The 19282-nt window shown below is 49.9% G+C and overlaps 1 protein-coding gene across 1 annotated transcript in view; it reads right to left on the minus strand.

Annotated features, from left to right (window-relative positions):
- The window catches only part of PTH1R (parathyroid hormone 1 receptor), a 92569-nt gene extending 78149 nt beyond the window's left edge, over positions 1–14420 (minus strand). Inside the window, exon 1 of the mRNA XM_039726539.1 lies at positions 13909–14420. Coding sequence (XP_039582473.1) covers positions 13909–13983 — 75 coding nt within the window. The 5' untranslated portion in view covers positions 13984–14420. The remainder of the gene's footprint in view (positions 1–13908) is intronic.
- Between the last annotated feature and the right edge of the window lie 4862 nt (positions 14421–19282).

A 19282-nucleotide genomic window follows, 5' to 3' on the forward strand; every position in this document is an offset into this window, starting at 1 on the left:
TCTGGAAGGCCATAGGAAAAACCTCCATGATTTATAAAAGTTGGATCAAATGAGATGAAATATTCTCATCCCTGTTCTCCTGCGGGTCACCTCCTGCTGCTCCCATGCCACAATCCACAGCTGATCCCAAATTTTCCTCCAAAACTGGAGTAACCACTGGGATTTGGAGCTAAAGGTTTCAGATCCTGGTGGTCTGAAGGGAATTTTGAGGATTAACTGTGGACTGAGTGGAGGCTTTCAGCCTTCATCCATCATTTTTTTGGGAGATGTGGACCTTCTCTCATAGCCTGTGTCTGTTAATGATGGATTTGGGAATTTTTATCCATCTTTCTCCAATATCTCTGTGGCCAATGGAGCTGAGCTCAAACCCTGGGAGGCAGCAGATTTTATTTTTTCTTCCACATGTTTCTGAGAATATTCCTGAAGTTCACGCTGGGATTGGACCAACCAGTCTCCAGCATTCCATGAAAATTCATGGAGGTGACAGGGATGTGCCATGATTTTCCTGCTAAACTGGCTGTTTTCCTTCTGCTCTTTGAATTTCATTTACAACCAGATAAATCCCTAGATTCTGGATGGATTTTTTCCCACCAAAAGAATTTTGGACATTTGATCTCACGGAATCACCAAGGTTGGAAAAGACCCCGTTAAATCTGGAGTTTAGTATTTGGGAGAGAAAGGAAGGATAAAATTCCCACCCTTGCTGTAGTCTCGGAGGGATTTTTATTGGGATAAAAACGGAATTATTGCACATTTGGAGCGGGAACTGGAACTGTCCGGAAATCTTGGAGCAAAATTCCACCAAATCCGGAGCTGTCCCGGGGTAGGCCCAGCTCAGTCAACAGAGAGAGACAGACCCTGCTTGTGAGGGTGCTGCTCCCTTTCCAGGGGCTGCCCCGCTCCCTGACCACAGGCAGGAAAATCCCGACTCCTGCTTTTCCAGAGGCTGGTGGGAGTGAGGTGTTGAGTGCTACTTGATGCTCCACGGCTTCCCGCTGGTGCCCAGCCAGCTCTGCCTTCCCTGGGAAGGTTTCTTGGACACCCTGGGTGCTTCTGGATGACTCCGGGAAGGCCAAGGAATGAATGGAGCCTTCATGGAAAGAACTGGATCCCTCCCCAGGAGCTCCGTGGACAAATTCCCACCACAGAGCCCAGGAGACACCTGGACACCCCAGAATCTCCTTCCCGAGGGTGAACTGGGAGCAGGGCATGAGGGAGTCTCTGCCTGGAAAAAATTCCAGCCAAGAGGAGCCAGGAGCATCTGGAGGAGAAAGCAGTTTCCTAATTATTCTAATTGCCCTAATTATCCTAATTGTCCTGCTGGAAGATGCTCACACAGCTCCTTGGAATATCTGGGCTCACTTAGGCCAGGATGGTCTCTGCAATCCCTAAAAAGCTCTGAGAGGCAACAAGGAGAGGTGGGATTTGGGAAGGAATTCCAGTCTGGGAGGGTGGGGAGGGGCTGGGGTGGAATTCCCAGAGCAGCTGTGGCTGCCCCTGGATCCCTGGAAGTGTCCAAGGCCAGGTTGGAGCAGCCTGGGACAGTGGGAGGTGTCCTTGCAGGGGTGGCACTGGATGGGCTTTAAGATCTTTTCCAGCCCAAACCATTCCATGATTCCTCAGCAATTCTACCCTTTGAAGTGTCCCACTGGGACACATTCCCAAACCAGGAAGGAGAGGCTCTGAAATTCCAGAGTTCCATGGAAATATCTGTAAGACAAAAGGTGAACCAAAGCCTGGGGAGCTGCTGGGGTTTTTCTGGGAAGATTCTCCCAATTTGTCATATCCAGACAAAGAGTTCCTGGCTGGAAGGGTGGGATGGAATTCCCAGAGAAGCTGTGGCTGTTCCTGGATCCCTGCAAGTGCCCAAAGCCAGGTTGGACACTGGGTCTTGGAGTAGCCTGGGATAGTGGGAGGTGTCCATACCCTTGGGAATGGGATGAGCTTCAAGGACCTTCCAACCCAAACTGTTCCAAGATTTTCCGATTCCTTTTGGCTCTGGAGTTCTGAATGGGACTGTCCCCTTTATTCCCTTCAGGACCCATTTTTGGAGTCTTTTGAAATTTAATTCACGCCCAAAGCTGCAGCTCTTGCTCTTTCCAAAGGTGCATTGCCCAAATCTGAGGGGATTTGGGAAAAAGCCCACAAAAACTCCCACAAGAACTCTGACATCCAAATCCTCCCACTGTGAACACCACAAAAACCCAAACCATGCCCACAACACCGAACAAATCCAACTCATTCCAGGAGGATCCCAGCTCCTGTACACGCAAATCCCCACAGGAATTAAAATGTGGATTTTTGGGATCTCTCTAATTTCCCCTGACACTTCCCTCTACCCCACAGTGACCAACCGAATAAGGTAAAAAACCCCAAAACCTAACCAGCAAAAAAGCTTTTAATTCCAGGAATTCCTCCCCCGCTCCCAATCTTTGGATATCTCCTTTGTGAGCTGCTTTAAGAGGGGGAATTGCTGAAGGATGCACAGGAAGGAGATAATGGGATTTCCTCACTCCTTTTCCCCTTTAAGGATACGGGGAATATCAGGATTGTGGGTTCTCACTCCTTTCTCTGCCGTGTTTTAGGAGTGGTTTTCCTCCAGCCTCAACTTCAGGAGTTATTTATGAAGAGATACAAAATTCCCAACTAAAATTTACCTGTCCTGGCAACAGAAGGAAGCTGAAGATGAATTCCAGAGTGCCAGAATAAGGGGACAGAAAGGAAAAGAAATCAAGGCTCAACAGGCAGGTTAAAAACTGGGAAATCCTCCTGGAATCCTGGAGCGGAGCTGGGAAATCCATGGAGAATTTCTCTTTCCCTTTCTCTTTCCTTTCCCTTCCTTTCCCTCTCACTCCGTTTTGTTTTTTTTCCCCCCTCTTTAACCCTTTCCCAGCTGGATTCCTGCCGGAATGCCGCAGCTCCCACTCCAGGAGCAGAGTTTGGTGTTCTGGCTCCAGCAACGCCTCAAACCACAGGTATCCAACCCCATCCCGATCCCTGGAATGCTGCTTAATGTCCTGATTCACAGCCCCACGGCAGAGCCGGGACACCCCCCTCCCTTCTCCCTCTGCTCCCTGCACACCCCTTTTCTTGGGAAGGGCCGTTCTGTTCCCAAAAAAACCCAGGTGGGAGCTGCCAGCAGTGCCGGGAGCGGAGCATGGAATGGGATGGGATGTTCGGGACAACAAGGGCGGCTCTGTGTGGGGCACCGGAGCCCGCAGGGAATGCTCCACGTGCTCCTGCTCCAGAGGCACATCCAGGATATCCCTGAAGTCCCAGCTCCAGGACATCCTTCATATCCCAGCTCCAGGACCTCCCCCACATCCCAGCTCCAGGATATTCCTCATATCCCAGCTCCAGTGCCACATCCAGGACATCCCTCCTTTCCCAAATCCAGCTCTGGGATCCCCATATTTCCCAAATCCAGCTGATCAGCTCTCACATTCCCTCATCTCCTCACTCCAGCCGCTCAATGACACCCCTCACGTCCCAGCTCCAGGATATTCCTCATATCTCAGCTCCAGTGGCACATCCAGGACATCCCTCCTTTCCCAAATCCAGCTCTGGGATCCCCATATTTCCCAAATCCAGCTGATCAGCTCTCACATTCCCTCATCTCCTCACTCCAGCCGCTCAATTCCAGCATTCCCTCATCTCCTCCTCCATCCAGGCAGATCCAGAACTCCCTCCTCTCCTCCTTTTTCTGGGAAAGAAGTGGAGATGCTGCTCCTGGAGCTGAGGGAAGCCCTGGGATAAGGCAGGAGAGGAGAAAAGCTGGATTGGCTTTTCCACAGGAGATTATGGGATGGAGAAGGAAAATCCCTGGAGAGGGAAAACCTGGCTGTGACCCATTGGAAGAAACCAGATCCAGTATCCAAATAAATCCAGCCCTGGTGTACATTGCAATGGGATATCCATGCATGTTCCTGTGGGAATATCGACATTCCTGGGATCTGGGAGTGGTGGCCAATCCTAGGGATTGGCCATGGTGTTCCTCCAGAGGGAAAGGGGGAAAGGAAAGGGAAAAGGAAATATCCATGCTCAAAGTGAATTCCCAGATCCAGCAATCCCAGCCTTTCCATGCAGAGCTAAGGAATATCCTGCTCCAGGTCTGCTCCCAGCCCCAATCCCAGGTTTCCTGCAGGGGATGGGGCCCAAGGATCTCCTGGGGTGCTGCAATCCCAGGAGTCCTCACAGCCAGATGGATAAATGCGGGCAATAAAGTGACTAAATCATGGAATTGTGGAATAATCGCAGAGCTAAGGAATATCCTACTCCAGGTCTGTTCCCAGCCCCATTCCCAGGTTTCCTGCAGGGGATGGGCCCAGAGATCTCCTGGGATGCTGCAATCCCAGGAGTCCTCATAGCCAGATGGATAAATGTGGGCAATAAAGTGATTAAATCATGGAATTGTGGAATAATGTGGGTTGGAAGGGACATTTAAAGGCCACTTTATCCATTCCCTCTGGAATGAGCAGGAGCGGGCAATAAAGTGACTAAATCATGGAATTGTGGAATAATCTGGTTTGGAAGGGACATTTAAAGGCCACTTTATCCATTCCCTCTGGAATGAGCAGGAAAATCACCTAAAAGTGGCAGAGATTCCCCGAATCCCAAATGGCACTTCAGTGATCATTTATTCTCTTCTAGGTGGGAATTCCTGATTTCTGCTGGAATGAGAGGAGGGATGGGAGAGTGGGGATTCACCTCCGTGGGAGCAGGAATAGGAAAACTGGGAAGCAGAAGGACACGGGAATGTCCCTGCTGTGGCCTCTCCTCAGCCAGGCAGGGGGTGACAGACGGGTCACCCTGGGGCTCTGTTGTCCTTATCAGACCCTTATCACCCGGGGTGCTGAGTCAGGGGAGCTGTGGGAGCCTGCATTATCCCACATGGAGATTCTCCCTGCCATCCCATTCCCTGGCACAGCCCCAGCTCCTTCCCTGGATCCCAAACACGGGAGCTCTGCTGCTTTTCCAGCACCTGAGCTCCGGCCCCTCCCCTTTTCCAGCTGCCTGAGGCACCTCTGGCTGCTGGCACAGAAAATTGGGAATACACATTTCATGCGTCCTGCATCCAAAATCCATGGAAAGGTGATTAAAATTCAATTTATTGATCGCTTTGCTGATGACACTGAGGCAAAATCAGGAAAAAATTTGGGGAGCAGAGAAGAAAAAAATAATTTCCTGACCAATCTGGTTTTAATACTGAAACTCACTTTGCCCAAATTTCCAAGATGATTTGGCAGCCCTTAAAAGCAGCTCCAAATCCACAACGGGATCCAGCCCTGTCCTGTGGTTCAGAAAATCCACAATTCTGGGGTGTCCGTCCTCCTTCCCAGGACCATTCCAGCCTTGCTGAGCCCCCACATGGCTCTGCTTGGAATCATTTCAGGGGAGTTTCATTGCCCAGGGCAGGGAGAAACCACAGGAGCTGCTGGAGATCACCAGGGCTTGGAGATGGGGCTAGAAAACTGGGATCTGTCCATCAGGAGAATCCTCTCCTTTTCCATCCAGCTTGGATCTCTCCATCAGGAGAATCCTCTCAATTTCCATCCAACTGGGATCTCTCCATCTGGAGAATCCTCTCCCTTCTCATCACCCTCTCTCCTTTGGGAGAATCCTCTCAATTTCCATCCAACTGGGATCTCTCCATCTGGAGAATCCTCTCCTTTTCCATCCAGCTTGGATCTCTCCATCAGGAGAATCCTCTCAATTTCCATCCAACTGGGATCTCTCCATCTGGAGAATCCTCTCCCTTCCCATCACCCTCTCTCTATTTGGCAAACTCCAACTTGGACCTCTCCACTTAGAGAATCCTCTCCCCACCACCCTCTCTCCTTTGGGAGAATCCTCTCCTTTCCCATCCAACTGGGATCTCTCCACTGGGACAATTCTCTCCTTTCCCACCACCCTCCTTCCATTGGGAAAATTCTCTCCCTTCCCATCCAGCTGGGATCTCTCCATTTGCAGAATTCCTTTCCTTCCCATCCGACCCAGATCTCTCCTTCCATCCCAAGCCCTGCAGGGACACCCTTGCACTCTCTTGGATGCACAAGCACATCCCAGTTTTGTACCACATTCCATGGGTTTGTACAGCCAAGGAAAAAACACCCCGAGGAAAACCCAGTCCTGGCTCTATCCCAGTCCTGGGGCTATCCTGGAGAAACAATCCTGGGAAATCAGCACGTGGAAAAATCTGCCATGTCTGTGTTACCCTGGAATGGTTTGGGCTGGAGGGGACCCTAAAATTGGAATAATTTTATGGGATCATCCCATTCCACCCCTGCCATGGCAGGGACACCTCCCACTGTCCCAGGCTGCTCCCAGCCCCATCCAGCCTGGCCTTGGGCACTTCCAGGGATCCAGGGGCAGCCACAGATTCTCTGGGAATTCCATCCCAGCCCCTCCCCACCCTCCCAGCCAGGAATTCCTTCCCAATACCCCCCCTATCCCTCACCTTTCCCAGTTTAAAGCCATTATAGATCCATATATAATCACCCTGGAAGTCCCACCTCATCAGCTCCCTCCCGCTTTTATTTTAGGGATCATTTTCCGGTATTTTTATTGAGCGGAGTCAAGTTGCAACCCACAAAATAAAAGCTGCTTGTAATGGATATTGATCTGAGTCTCAGAATAAACCTGGGACAAGGAGTTCGTGTCCTTGCTCAAAGTCCCAAAGCCACTCAGATTCCTCCATGTCCAAGAGGAAATGTGGATTGGGATCAGAGAAGGAAGTCAAGGTGATGTTGAGGCAAGCCAGGGCTTCAGGCAGTTAAAGAACATGGAAACCAGTCCAAAGTTTTCAGGGAATTTTGGAATTTGATTTGTGTCTTTGAAAAATAAAAGACACCTGAATAGTGGGATGAACTTTAAAGTCCCTTCCAAGAAACTCCCTCGGGAATTCTGGGATTCTGTGAAAGCAAATTAGTCTTCAGCTCTTTTAAGGTGCTTTAATTCAGAAGATCAATTAATTAATCAATTAATGACGCCATTGTTTCCTGCAGATGAGCATTCCCTGGAGCCCCAGGTCCCGCTGTATCCCTAAACTGTGTTCCAGACCATTCCCAGGTTTTGGGGTTATGGAAAAAAGGAATTTTTCCCACACTTGGGTGTGAGTGAGGTTGAGGATGAGCCAGGGCCAGCTTTTCCTTTGGGGAAATTCCGTGTCCCTACATGGATGGGGCAGGATTCAGCTCCCAGCCCCAATCCCAGGTTTCCTACAGGGGATGGGCCCAGGGATCTCCAATCCCAGGAGTCCTCACAGCCAGATGGATAAATCCAGGCAATAAAGCAATTAAATCATGGAACTGTGGAATAATCTGGGTTGGAAGAGATATTTAAAGGCCACTTTATCCATCCCCTCTGGAATGAGCAGGAAAATCACCTAAAAGTGGCAGAGATTCCCAAAATCCCACAAATAGTACTTCATTGATAATTTGTCCTCTTCTAGGTAGAAATTCCCCACAAAGCACTTATCCCCGAATCCATGAAAAGCAGGAGCTGAATTTTGGGCCTTTTGTTAAAACATGCAAAAAAATTAAATTAAAAAAACCTCAAAAAACCCCAAAACCCCAAATCCCATTTCAGTCCCCAGCCAAAATTCAGGGAAGGGAAGAGAAGGTTTCCTGAGGACACTCAAACATCCAATCCTGCCCTTCCAGATGCAACTGGGGCTGGAGAAGCCCCTGGGAATTCTCGGAGAGAGGGGGAGGGTGGCTGGAGCCGAGATAACATCGGGAGCCCGGATCAGCAGCGGGGTGGCCGTGTGGAAAACCAGATAAGGAGCCCGAGCTGCTGAGTCAGCAGTTCCTGACCCCTTCCCTGCCCCAGACACGGATCCTGGGATCGTTTTCCAGAGGCCAAGATTTCTTTGGATGAGTTTTTCTGGGAGAAGTTTGAACCCTCGGGATCGTTACGGTGGAAAGGCTCCAAACCTTGGGATTTGGGGGATGGTTTGCACTTGGAGAGGGTCAGGGAGGTGGGATGGGATGGGATGGGATGGGATGGGATGGGATGGGATGGGATGGGATGCGATCAGTGGGATGGGATCAATGGGATGCAATGGGATGCAGTGGGATGCAATAGGATGCAGTGGGATGGGGTGTCAGTGCCAGGACAGTTTTCCCCCTCACCCCACAGATGTAAAAGCTGGAATTTCAGGGTGACCAAAGTGATCTTTGTGTCCCAAATCCCTCTGCAAACGGAGCCTGATTCCAGCTGGGTTGGATGTAGGGAATTCTCCAAAGGATGGGAATCCTCCAGTGGGACAATCCCGTATCCCGGGAAGAGCTCTGGGATGTCCCTCCCAGGAAGGGACAAGGGTGGCCCCGATGCCTCCAGCTGTCCCTGCCCAGGGGATCCCTGCAGGCACAGCCACGCTCCAGCCAGGATAATCCCGCTGATCCCAAAAAACCACTCCGGGCTATTTTGGGACAACACAAACCAAACAACAACTGCCGGGACTCAGGGCCACCCTCGGCTTTCATCTCCCGCAGCCCCGACCCCGCCGTGGGCTCAACTCTGCTCCTGCTCCTCCTCTTCCCAGGGCCAGCAGCTCCCACAAATCCAGCGCGGATTTGCCGGAATTTTCTTGGCTGGTGAGGGCCGAGCTGCCAGGCCGGGCTTTGCCCTCCCCAGGGGTTTGTTGGTTTTGTCTTCGCTGCTGGAGAGGTTCAGATCCAGGGATATCAGAGGTTCAGATCCAGGGATTTTGGCTGATTCTGAGTAACAACAGGAGAACCCCTCAGAAATCTGGGAGCAGGGATGGGCTCATTCCCAGGAATGTGCTTGGGAAAGGACATTTCCCATTGTTTGGGGCCTGTCTTGGTTTGATGACGTTGGGATTTGTGGGATTTTATACAGAACTTTTATTATTTTAATTTTTATTATTGTTATTATTTTATTATTTTTATTATTCATATTATTTTTCTTATTATTTTTATTTTTAATTTTAATTTTCTTTTCTTATTTTTCTTATTTTTCCTCTTCTTTTTATTTTAAAATTTTGATTGCTATTTTTATTATTTTTAAACTTTAAAAATTTTAAAAAGTTTAAAAAAATGTTTAAATTTTTAATAAATTTGAGTTCCGAGGACGAGCATTATCATTCCTTGCATCCGCCCAACTTCAAAGCATTCCCTTTTCCCGATTTCTGGAGAAATCCCAGATCTGTGGGATTGATCTGCACAACAAGGAACGAGTCCAAGAGGAAAACCCCATCCAGCACATCCTTAATCCAAACCTTCCTCAACAGCACAGAATTCCAGAGTGCTTTGCCTTGGAAAGGACCCCAAGGATGATCCCATTCCAACCCCGACACCTTCCCCCATCCCAGGCTGCTCCGAGCCCCATCCAGACTTTCCCAGGACACTTCCAGGGATCCGGGATGCACGTGGAATGGGGAATTTTCTCCAGATATGCCAGAAAAGATTCCCAATCCCCCAAAGATCGGGACTGGAATTTTTGGGAGTGTCCCAAAAGCAGAGGGAAGTTCAACATCACCTGAACACCCTGAGCAGGCCGGGGCTGGGATTGCAACCAAGAAAAAGTGGGAACGGTCCCTTTTCCCATGCTTTTCCCACATGGATCTGCTTCCCTGAGCTCAGCCCACTACAGCTACTTCCCAAAACTGGGATATTCTGGTCCCAAGCCCTGCAGAAGGCTGCTGGATTATAATTATTAATAATGAATTCATGGATTGATTAATCAGAATATCTCCTCCAGTGATCCAGGGATGGACGTGGAATGGGGAATTCTCTCCAGGTGTGCCAGAAAAGATTCCCAATCCCCCAAAGATCAGGATTGGAATTTTTGGGATGGTCCCAAAAGCAGAGAGAAATTCAACATCACCTGAACACCCTGAGCAGGCCGGGCAGCCAAGAAAAAGTGGGAATGGTCCCTTTTCCCACCCTTTTCCCACATGGATCTACTTCCCTAAGCTCAGCCCACTGCAGCCTGGCAGCTGCTTCCCAAAACTGGGATATTCTGGTCCCAGGCCCTGCAGGAAGCTGCTGTCCTATAATTATTAATAATTAATTAATGGATTGATTAATCAGAATGTCTGCTCCAGTGACAGCAGGGCTGGGATCTCCCAGGCTGAGCAAAATCAGGAAACAAAGGGAAAATAAAAGGGTTGGAAGAGCAAAACCTTGGAGATTTTTGCTCAGTGAATCCCAGGATTAGATTGGAAAGATCATTCGGATCCTAAAATCCAACCTTTAAGGACACGGGGAGATTTTCCCTCTGCCAGCACCTCACAAACAAAAATCATTCCCACATTTTCCCTTCTCCCGAGCTCCGCTGGTGTCAGACCCGACTTTCAAAGTGCCACAAATCCTCCTCAAGCCCGTCCTTGCAGAGCTCTCCTCCTTAGGCCGGTCTTAATTCCTTAATCCTGGGGCTAAAGGGCAGAATTGTCCCAGATTCCCACCCTCACCCTGCCGGATTTCAGGCACTCCATCCAGGTGGAATTCCCCCCATTGCCCAGGCAGGTGTTATTGGGCTGTTCCGGGAAATGTTGGGAAGATTTCCCTGGATTGTTGGGAGAGCTGCAACAAGTCTGTCTCTAAAATCCCAGGATTGGGAAGCTGATCCTGGAAGGATTTGAGCCTCAGGGAAGAGGGCCCTGATTTCCAGGCTCTTCTCTCCTTCCCAGAGATTTTTCCCAGTGCTGGATTTCCCTCCCTGCTTGGAATGCAGGGACAGCCAAGGCTGCTGCAGATCCAGACCCAGCTGCCAATCCTGGGATATCCCAGGGATCGAGATTCACCTCCCAGTCCTGGGATATTCCAGGGACCAGATCCAGGTCCGAATCCTGGGATATCCCAGGGATCCAGCTCCCAATCCTGAGATATCCCACAGATCCAGCTCCCAGTTCTGGGATATTCCAAGGATCAGATCCAGCTCCAATCCTGGTATATCCCACGGATTCAGATCCCAATCCTGAGATATCCCAGGAATGCAGATCCCAGTTCTGGGATATCCCAGGGATCCAGATCCAGCTCTCAGTCCTGGCATATCCCACGGATCCAGATCCCAATCCTGGGATATCCCAGAAATTATTTCCCAGCCCTGCTCCTGCACGATTCCCTCAAAATCGCCTTGGGCATGATCCTTGGCGGCTCCAAGGGGAATTCCGGGAATGTCAGCGCCGGCTTTGGGACACTCCGGGCTCTGCCCCACCCCAGCATCACGGAGCTGCAGAGATCCCGGCGATCTGAGCCCGCATTCCCAAGGCTCAGCCGGGAATTGTGCCCTGGAGCCGCCTCTGGCTGCGGGAATCTCCCGATCCCAGCCCACAGCTGAGCCTGGCTCTGCTGAGCCCGGGGGAAAAGCTCGGGAGCGCTTTAAGCTCAGCCCAGAGCCTGAATTAAATCCCCGCACCCCCATCCATCCATGGATTTTTCCTTGTTGCTCCTAGGAAAGGGAAAATTTACGGCAGCAACTCCCTCAGAGCCGAATATTAAATATATTTGTGACCCTCCCATAAATAACAACAACGCGTTTTAGAATAAATAACCATAACAACAACAGCATTTATAATAAATATTAATAGCACATTTCATAATAAATAATAATAACAACAACACATTTTAGAATAAATCCACACAATTTCTCCCTGCTGGCCACCCCAGGTCCCATTCCCTCTTTCCAAAGTCCCTTTAAAAATCCAATTAGCCGGAAAAAGAAGGAACAACCCCAGTAAAAGCCAGGCTTGAAGGAATTCCTGGATGGGGGGTGACAAGGGGTGACATTATCCTGCCTGAGGGGGACACTCGGGATCCCTGCAGCTCCTGGATTGTCAGGATGGATTTAGGAATCTGGGAATTCCTTCTGCTATCAAGAGCGGTTGGAAAAGCAAGGGAAGCATCTAAAACAGGAATTTAAGCCTGGCCTAACTAAACCAAGCAGGGTTTGGAGCAGCAGGACCTGAAAGCTGCGAGCTGGGAAGGATCTGTGGGATCGGCAAATCCAGGTCCAGGAGGGGTTTTAGGGAAACTCCTGTGCTTCCCCAGAAAATCCCATGGATTTCTCAGCCCTCTGGGATTCGGGAAGAGCTCATTCCCAATTTTTGCCATGTCCAGCCTGCCCTGAGCCAGTGCTGGGGACATGGGGGGACATCCCAGCTCATCCCTTGGGATAGAAAGGATCTCTTGGGATGGGCGATCCCAAAGAAATCCCACTATGAATTCCTGATACAGGGAGAGGGGAGTGAGCTGGGAACGGGAATGGGAATAATGGCAATAGTGGGAATAATGGGAATGGGAACAGGAATGGAAATGGGAACAGGAATGGGAATAATGGGAATAATGGGAATAATGGGAATAATGGGAATAATGGGGATAATGGGGATAATGGGAATAATGGGAATGGGAGATGCAGCCTTGCCTGTTTTTTTTTTTCCATCCTGAAATTTCCCCAGCTCCAGCCTCTGGTTCCCAATCCTGATTTTCCAGTCCCAAAGCAGCAGGAATTGCAGGAATTCTGGAGCAGGGGGCAGCAGGTGCTGCAGGACCTGGACATGGCCCCAAAGTCAGGAGATGCTGATCCAGCCCTGGAATCTGGGAAAAGCCTCATCCATCCCTGAAATCCCAGCAAATCTCCAAGCGGTTCTCCTGATTTCCCCAATTTTCTTTGGATTTTGGGAGGTTTCTCCGCACATTGAACAGGGATGGGCTCAGACAGGGATTGTTTTCCAAGGGGCTGTTCCTTCTCATTTAGTGAGGAGAAATTTCCCACTGGAAAATCTGGAAAACCCCCCCAGCTTGCACAAGATTCTGAAGTACCAAATCCAGGGATAAGGCCCAGGCTGGTGGATCCTGGAGGGTCAGGAAGGACCTGACTGGAGCCGGAATGATCCCGATCCCAAATCCCATTTCCATCCCTCCTGGAGAGCAGATCCCACTTCCCATGGGTGTCCTGGCTGCCTCCTGGAAAACGCTGGGAAATGGGAGGCAGGAGGGAGAATCCCAGGGATGGGGAAAACCAGGAGAGCTCCTGTCACAGGGAATTCCAGCACTGGCTCCACATCCAGGGGCTGATTCCTGAGGAAATGTCCTTTCCCTGCTTCCTGGAGGTTTTGGAGCTGCAGGTCTCACACCATTTCCCAGTTTGGATGGATTTATCCTGGTTTTCCAGCCTTGGAAATCCCGGTGTGTGCAGGATGGGGGGGAAAGTGCCAAGGAGCAAAGGGTTCCTACAAGTTCCCTGTTTTCCCTGAATTTAATTCCAAAGGAGAGGCTCGGTTTCATTGGGATTTGCAGGGAAAGGAGAATTGGGAATGAAATTGGCTTGGAGGGGGTGGAGAGGAAGGGAAGGGAAAGGGAGGAGGAAGAAGGAGAAGGGGAAGGGAAAGGGAAAGGAAGAAGGAAAAGACGAAGGGAAGCAAAAGGGAAAGGTGGAGGAGAAGGGAAAAGGGAAGGGAAAGAGGAAGGGAAAGGGAAGAGAAAAAGTGAAGGGAAAGGAAAAGGAAGAAATGAAAAGGAAGAAATGAAAGAAAAAGGAATAGGGAAAAAAAGAAAAAATTAAAAAAGAAAGAGAAATTAAAAAAATAAAAGCAGAAAAAATAAGAGAAGAAAAAGAGAAGAAAAAGAAATAAAAATATGAAAAAGGAAGCAAAGTCGTCCTTTCTCCACAGGCAGATCCCGAAATTCTGCCCCAAACGCTGTCCCGGATCCCTGTCAAACCTCACACGTCCTGCCCAGAGCTTTCCAAGCGATCCCAACTCCCGGGAAGCACAGACATTTTCACTGCAGCGCCTGCAGCCCCGCCGGCGGATCCCAACAACCCCAAACAGCTTTTTAATCCTTCATCCCCTCATTTATCCCTCCTGGCGGCGGGATCCGCGCGGATCCTCCGGGAAAAAATGGGAAAATAAATGAAAAAAAAATATAAAAAAGCGGGACTCACCAGCGCGTAGACGGAGCTGAGCACGGAGCAGCAGAGGATCAAACCCAGGCTGGGATACACCAGATATGATCCCATATCCAAGGGGCTGCTTCCAGCATCCAGCCTCGCGCAGGGAAGCGGGACGAGGCGAGCTCGCAATTCCAGCGGCGCGGATTTCTCCTCGTCCTCCCCGGCGTGCCCCCCAGGATCCGCGGGATTTCCTTCCTTCGGCTCCCCCAGTTTTCAGCCGGAGAGGCACATGACGAGAGATCCCGGGGCTTTTCCTCGTTTTCTCATGGCTGGAGTGGCGGGCAGCTCCCAAAATTCCGCCGCGGAGCCCATGGGGAGAGGCAGCGGAGGCGCTCAGCGCCGCGGCTCCCGGTGCCGCTGGATCATCTGGGAGAGGGCTGGGAAATCACATCCATATGGGCCCGGGTGCGCCTCGGGATCCCGATTTTCTGCGGCTCCGGGAAGTTCAAATCATTTCTTTGTCAAACGCAAACACGGAGAGGCAGCGGGAGAGGGAGGGAAGGAGGGAGGGAAGGAGGGAGGGAAGGAGGGAGGGAGCAGGGAGAGGGCTGGAAGGGGTGGGAGATGGCAGAGGGAGGGGGAACCTTTAACCACCGCTTTATTTTTAGCCGCAGTAATTTTATCTTTTCGCTCGCCGAGGGGACAAAAAGCCCCAAACTCCCCCCCGCCCTCCGTCCCTTTTATTTTTGGGGTTTTGCTTTTTCTTTTTTTTTTTTTTTTTTTTTTTTTTTTTTTTTTTTTTGCCTCTCCTCCTCTCTGCCGCACGCAAACAAATCCCAAATTTCCCAAAAGCCCCAAAAGTTGGGAATGTTTTCGCTCTGCAGCTGCCTTTGGGGCACCGGCGGCACTGGGGGGGGGTTTGCTTGGCTGTCCCAAAAAATTGGTTCTGCCAGCCAGGGAATTCTCTGGTTTTAGGGAAAAAATAGTGAATTTTGGGCTTCTCTCTGCCTCCACGGAGCTGCAGTTTGGAAAAGCCGACTGCAAACGTGGGGCTGAAAATTCCCGTCCCCTCCTTCCATCCCTTTCCCGTCCTTTATTTTAGGGGTTTTGGAGGTTTTTTTTAAATTTCTCCCCCCAGAGCAAAAGCGCTTTGCCCTCACTCCGAAATTCCCTGAAATCCTCGGGATTTGGGGTTATGTCGATTTTGGAAATTAATTTTTTTTTCCACCCACATGGGCGCAGAGTTCTCCGGGAGATCCCAGGATCCCTGAAAACCGGGAGAAGGGTTTGGAGCTGCCGGGATTGGCCCAAGCTGAGCCCCCCCCCGAGCCCATCCCGCTGCTCCCCCCTTCTCCCAGCCTGGATTTCTCCAGCATTCCCAACTTCCAGGGCTGGGATATCCCTCCCAGCTCAGCCGGGAGCTTTCATTCATAAAACTCCTCTGCGAAAAAAAAAATAAATTAAAAAACTCCAACCCACCCGCTCTTTCCCCAGATCGAGCTGTGGGGGGGATTATTTGGGAATTGCGGTGGGATCCAGCATTCCCTGCTGGTTTTTCCACGCTGGGAAGAAGAGCGAGGCTGGGAAAGGGTTACAAACCCTGCCAGGGATGCACCACGCGGGCAAACACAGAGAGGCGCCGGGGCTGACTCACTCGACTTTAAAAATCAAACTCTGAGGGATTTTTTGGGTCTTTTTCTCCCTTTTCCCCCTTTATTTCCCGGTTTTCTTTCGGATATTTAGGAGTTGAGCAGCGAAGAATTCCGGTCTCTCCTCTCTCGGGGAGCAGACGGTAAAAACATCAAATTTTCGCTGCGAGCATTTCTGGGTTATTTTTTAGAGCGCCGAAAAAAAAAAACAAAAAGAAAGAAAGAAAGAAGAAGAGCGAGAGGGAAGCGAAAGAAAAAAAAGGAAAAAAAAAAGAAAAAAAAGAAACCCCAAACTCTCAGCTTGCTCGGGTTGGTTTTTTTTTAATTCCCGTTTTTTTTTTTTTTTTTTTTTCCCAGCTCCATGGCCGTGAATGGGAGCCTTGAGCTGGGTTTATGAAAGGCTCTTTCCAAGCGAAGGTAGAGTTGGGCTTCCTGTGAGAGGGAGAGAGGGGAAGGGATAAAAAAAGGGCCGCTCTCGGTGCGATCTCTGCCTCCTCCTCTTCCTCCGCCTCCTTCTCCGCCTTCCCCTCGCCTGGAATCCCAAAGGATCTCCCCGGCTGCGGGGGGATCGCACAGGGGTGAACCCCCCACTCCCGATGGGGATTGCAGGGGATCCAGGAAGGAAGGGTTGGGAATGAAGTGGGGGGAGACGGGTCTGAATTCATCCCATTGCATCCCACCCCATCCCATCCCACCCCACAGATCCCGTCCCATGGATCCCATTGCATCCCGTGGATCCCATCCCATGGATCCCATCCCATGGATCCTATGGATCCCATTGCATCCCATGGATCCCATCCTATTGCATCCCATCCCATCCCATTGCATCCCATCCCATGGATCCCATCCCACTGCATCCCATTGCATCCCACCCTGTCTCATCCCACGGATCCCGTCCCATTGATTGCATCCCATTGCATCCCATCCCATGGATCCCATCCCATGGATCCCATCCCATGGATCCCATCCCACTACATCCCGTTGCATCCCATCTCATCCCATTGCGTCCCATTCCATCCCGCAGATCCTATGTCATGGCTGCATCCTGTCGCATCCCATCCCATCTCATCCCATTGCGTCCCATTCCATCCCGCAGATCCTATGTCATGGATCCCATCCCATGGATCCTATTCTATGGATCTCATCCCATCCCATTGCATCCCATTGCATCCCTTGGATCCCATCCCATCCCATCCCATCCCATCCCATCCCATCCCATCCCATCCCATCTCATCCCATCGGTCCCATCCCATGGATCCCATCCCAGGGGAGTGGGATTGGGCTGGAGGGTGCTGAGGGATTCCAGAGCAGTGCCCCCACTCTCCTCCCACCCCATTCCCATTCCCATTCCTTCTGGATCCCAAATCTGCTTTTCCAGCAGTTTTTCCCAAGTTATTAATTAGGGAGAGTGGGGAAAGTTGAGGGGAATTTGGGAATTTCTGGGGCAGCTATTCCCACCTCTGCCGGGGTTTTTGTGGGATCTGGCTGCTTTTCCCACTGAGGGAGGCCTGGGATTGGGGAAATCCTTCCCAGGGATTCCCAGGACTCAGGGATCCACAGGCCTTGGGAAAAGGAGGGGAAAACTTCTCTGCAGAATTCCAGGGGCTCCATGGTGGGTGATTCCTTGGGGAGAGGGCAAAGCAGGGAAAAATCTCATTTCTAGGTTTATAGATATTAAAAATGAGGATTTTATAGGGGCCTTGTCCAGAGATCCCAGTGCCAGGAGGGGATGGGAATAAACTGGGATCTGAGATGGTTTGGGAATGGCCACATCCAGGTTTTTGTGTTCCCTCTGTGTCCAGTCCCTCCTGTCCAGGGCTTGATCCAGGGGTGCCTCTGATCCTGTTTGGTTTTCTACATATTTTATAATTCAGAGACATTTCATTGTTTAGAGACGTTTTATTATTTATTTATTTGTTTGTTTGCTTACTTATAATTTTTTTATTTGTTTGTAATTTATCTGTTTCAAATTTATTTCTTTAGAAGTTATTTCTTTTGAATTCATTTATTTAAACTTCCTTTATTATTTCCATATTTACATTTTTTTATTACTACCCCAAATTCAAGACATTAAAGGGAGATAACCCTGAGCTGCTGGAGCTGCACAAGGAAATGATTCCCAGTTTAACCCTTCCACAAGACTGGGAATTTTCTCAGTTTAACCCTGGCCTAAAACTGGGAATTTTTCCAGTTTAATCCTTCCACAAGGAGGGAAATTTTCTCAGTTTAACCCTGGCATAAAACTGGGAAATTTTCCCAGTTTAACCCTTCCACAAGACTGGGAATTTTCTCAGTTTAACCCTGGCATAAAACTGGGAATTTTCCCAGTTTAACCCTTGCACAAGATTGGGAATTTTTCCCAATTTAACCCTTGCACAAGAAGGGAATTTTCCCCAGTTTAACGCTGTCATAAACCTGGGAATTTTTCCAGTTTAACCCTGGCATAAAATCGGACATTTTCCCAGTTTAACCTTGCACAAAAAGGAAATTTTCCCCAGTTTAACCCTGCCAAAAAAGGGATTTTTATCCAGTTTAACTCTGGCACCAGAAGCTCTCCTGGGATATCTGCCCCTGACTCCAAGACGGAGAAATTCTGGATCCCTTTTATCCACAAAATCCAAACTCACTCCTCAGGCTCCTTAGATCCAAAATCCCCCCTGCCAGATCCAACAGCCAGGGAATGATTAATTCCCCCATTTTCTCCTGGAAAAATGGGAATTGCAGGACCTGGAGCGATTCTTTGGTGGGATGGGCTTCAAATCCCAGCAAAGTCGGCCAAGTGGCCAATCCAGCCAAGTGGATTTTTCCAGGGAATCCTTTCCCCAAACACTCAGAGCAAGGTGGGGTGGACAATTCCCACCATTCTCTTGGATCCTTGGGAATTAGGGTTTGATTCCCAAATCTGTATCATTCCCATGGATTTCTGGGGAATCCCACTGCTGGGGCTGAGCTCAGATCCTGAGGAAGGATCCACCCTGCTCATCCCATTCCCTGTGCTTTGGGAACAGCGGGAATGCAGACCCTGAGGAGGGGAGGAGAGCTTCCCTATAATCCCAGGGAATCTCATCCCAGTTCCGGAGGGGCCATGTGAGCGTCTCCACATCCACATGATCCCAAAGAGCCTCTCCAGCTTTTCCCCACATCAAAGGATCACGAGGTGCAGAAATTCCAACCCTCTGCCTGGAAGCTTTTCCTTGGAAACTCAGATTTATTCCAGGAGCAGCCCCAGACCCACTGCTGGAATTTGGGATGCCCCAAGGATTCTGGAATCTCCCATCATCCCAAAGCTGCTTCCAAGAGGAATTTTCCCCTCCCTGCAGTCTTTGGACAGCCAGGGGAATCCTTCAGCACATCCTGGTTTTGTTTGGGATGATGCAGCCAAGTGTGGGAGGTCTTTCCTTGGAATTCTTCCCACTGGAGAACTTCATTCCCTGTCCCAGGCTTGCATCCCTCCCAGAGGGAATTCGGACACTTTTATTTTGCTTCCCTTTCCGATTGTATCCATGAGCAGGGATTGAAGGAAGCGGGAAGGAATGTGGAATAAAAGGAGCGTTTGTAACGTTGTTGTTTTATGGAGCCCCTTGGGAATGGCTGGGCTTGGAATGTTTCTCCAACAGCTTCAAATGAACTTTTCCAAATGTTTGGATGCTTCCACTGTTGGAAATCAGCATCCTGAAAAAAAAAAAGAAAAAAGAAAAAAGGGGATTGTCCATTTAAACTGCTTCAGTTTGGGCCAGAAATGATCACTTTTAGGGATCAGCTCTGTATTGGAAGGA

This window comes from Passer montanus, unplaced genomic scaffold, assembly GCF_014805655.1.
Source record: "Passer montanus isolate IOZ18808 unplaced genomic scaffold, ASM1480565v1 scaffold59, whole genome shotgun sequence".
Taxonomy (NCBI): Eukaryota; Metazoa; Chordata; class Aves; order Passeriformes; family Passeridae; genus Passer; species Passer montanus.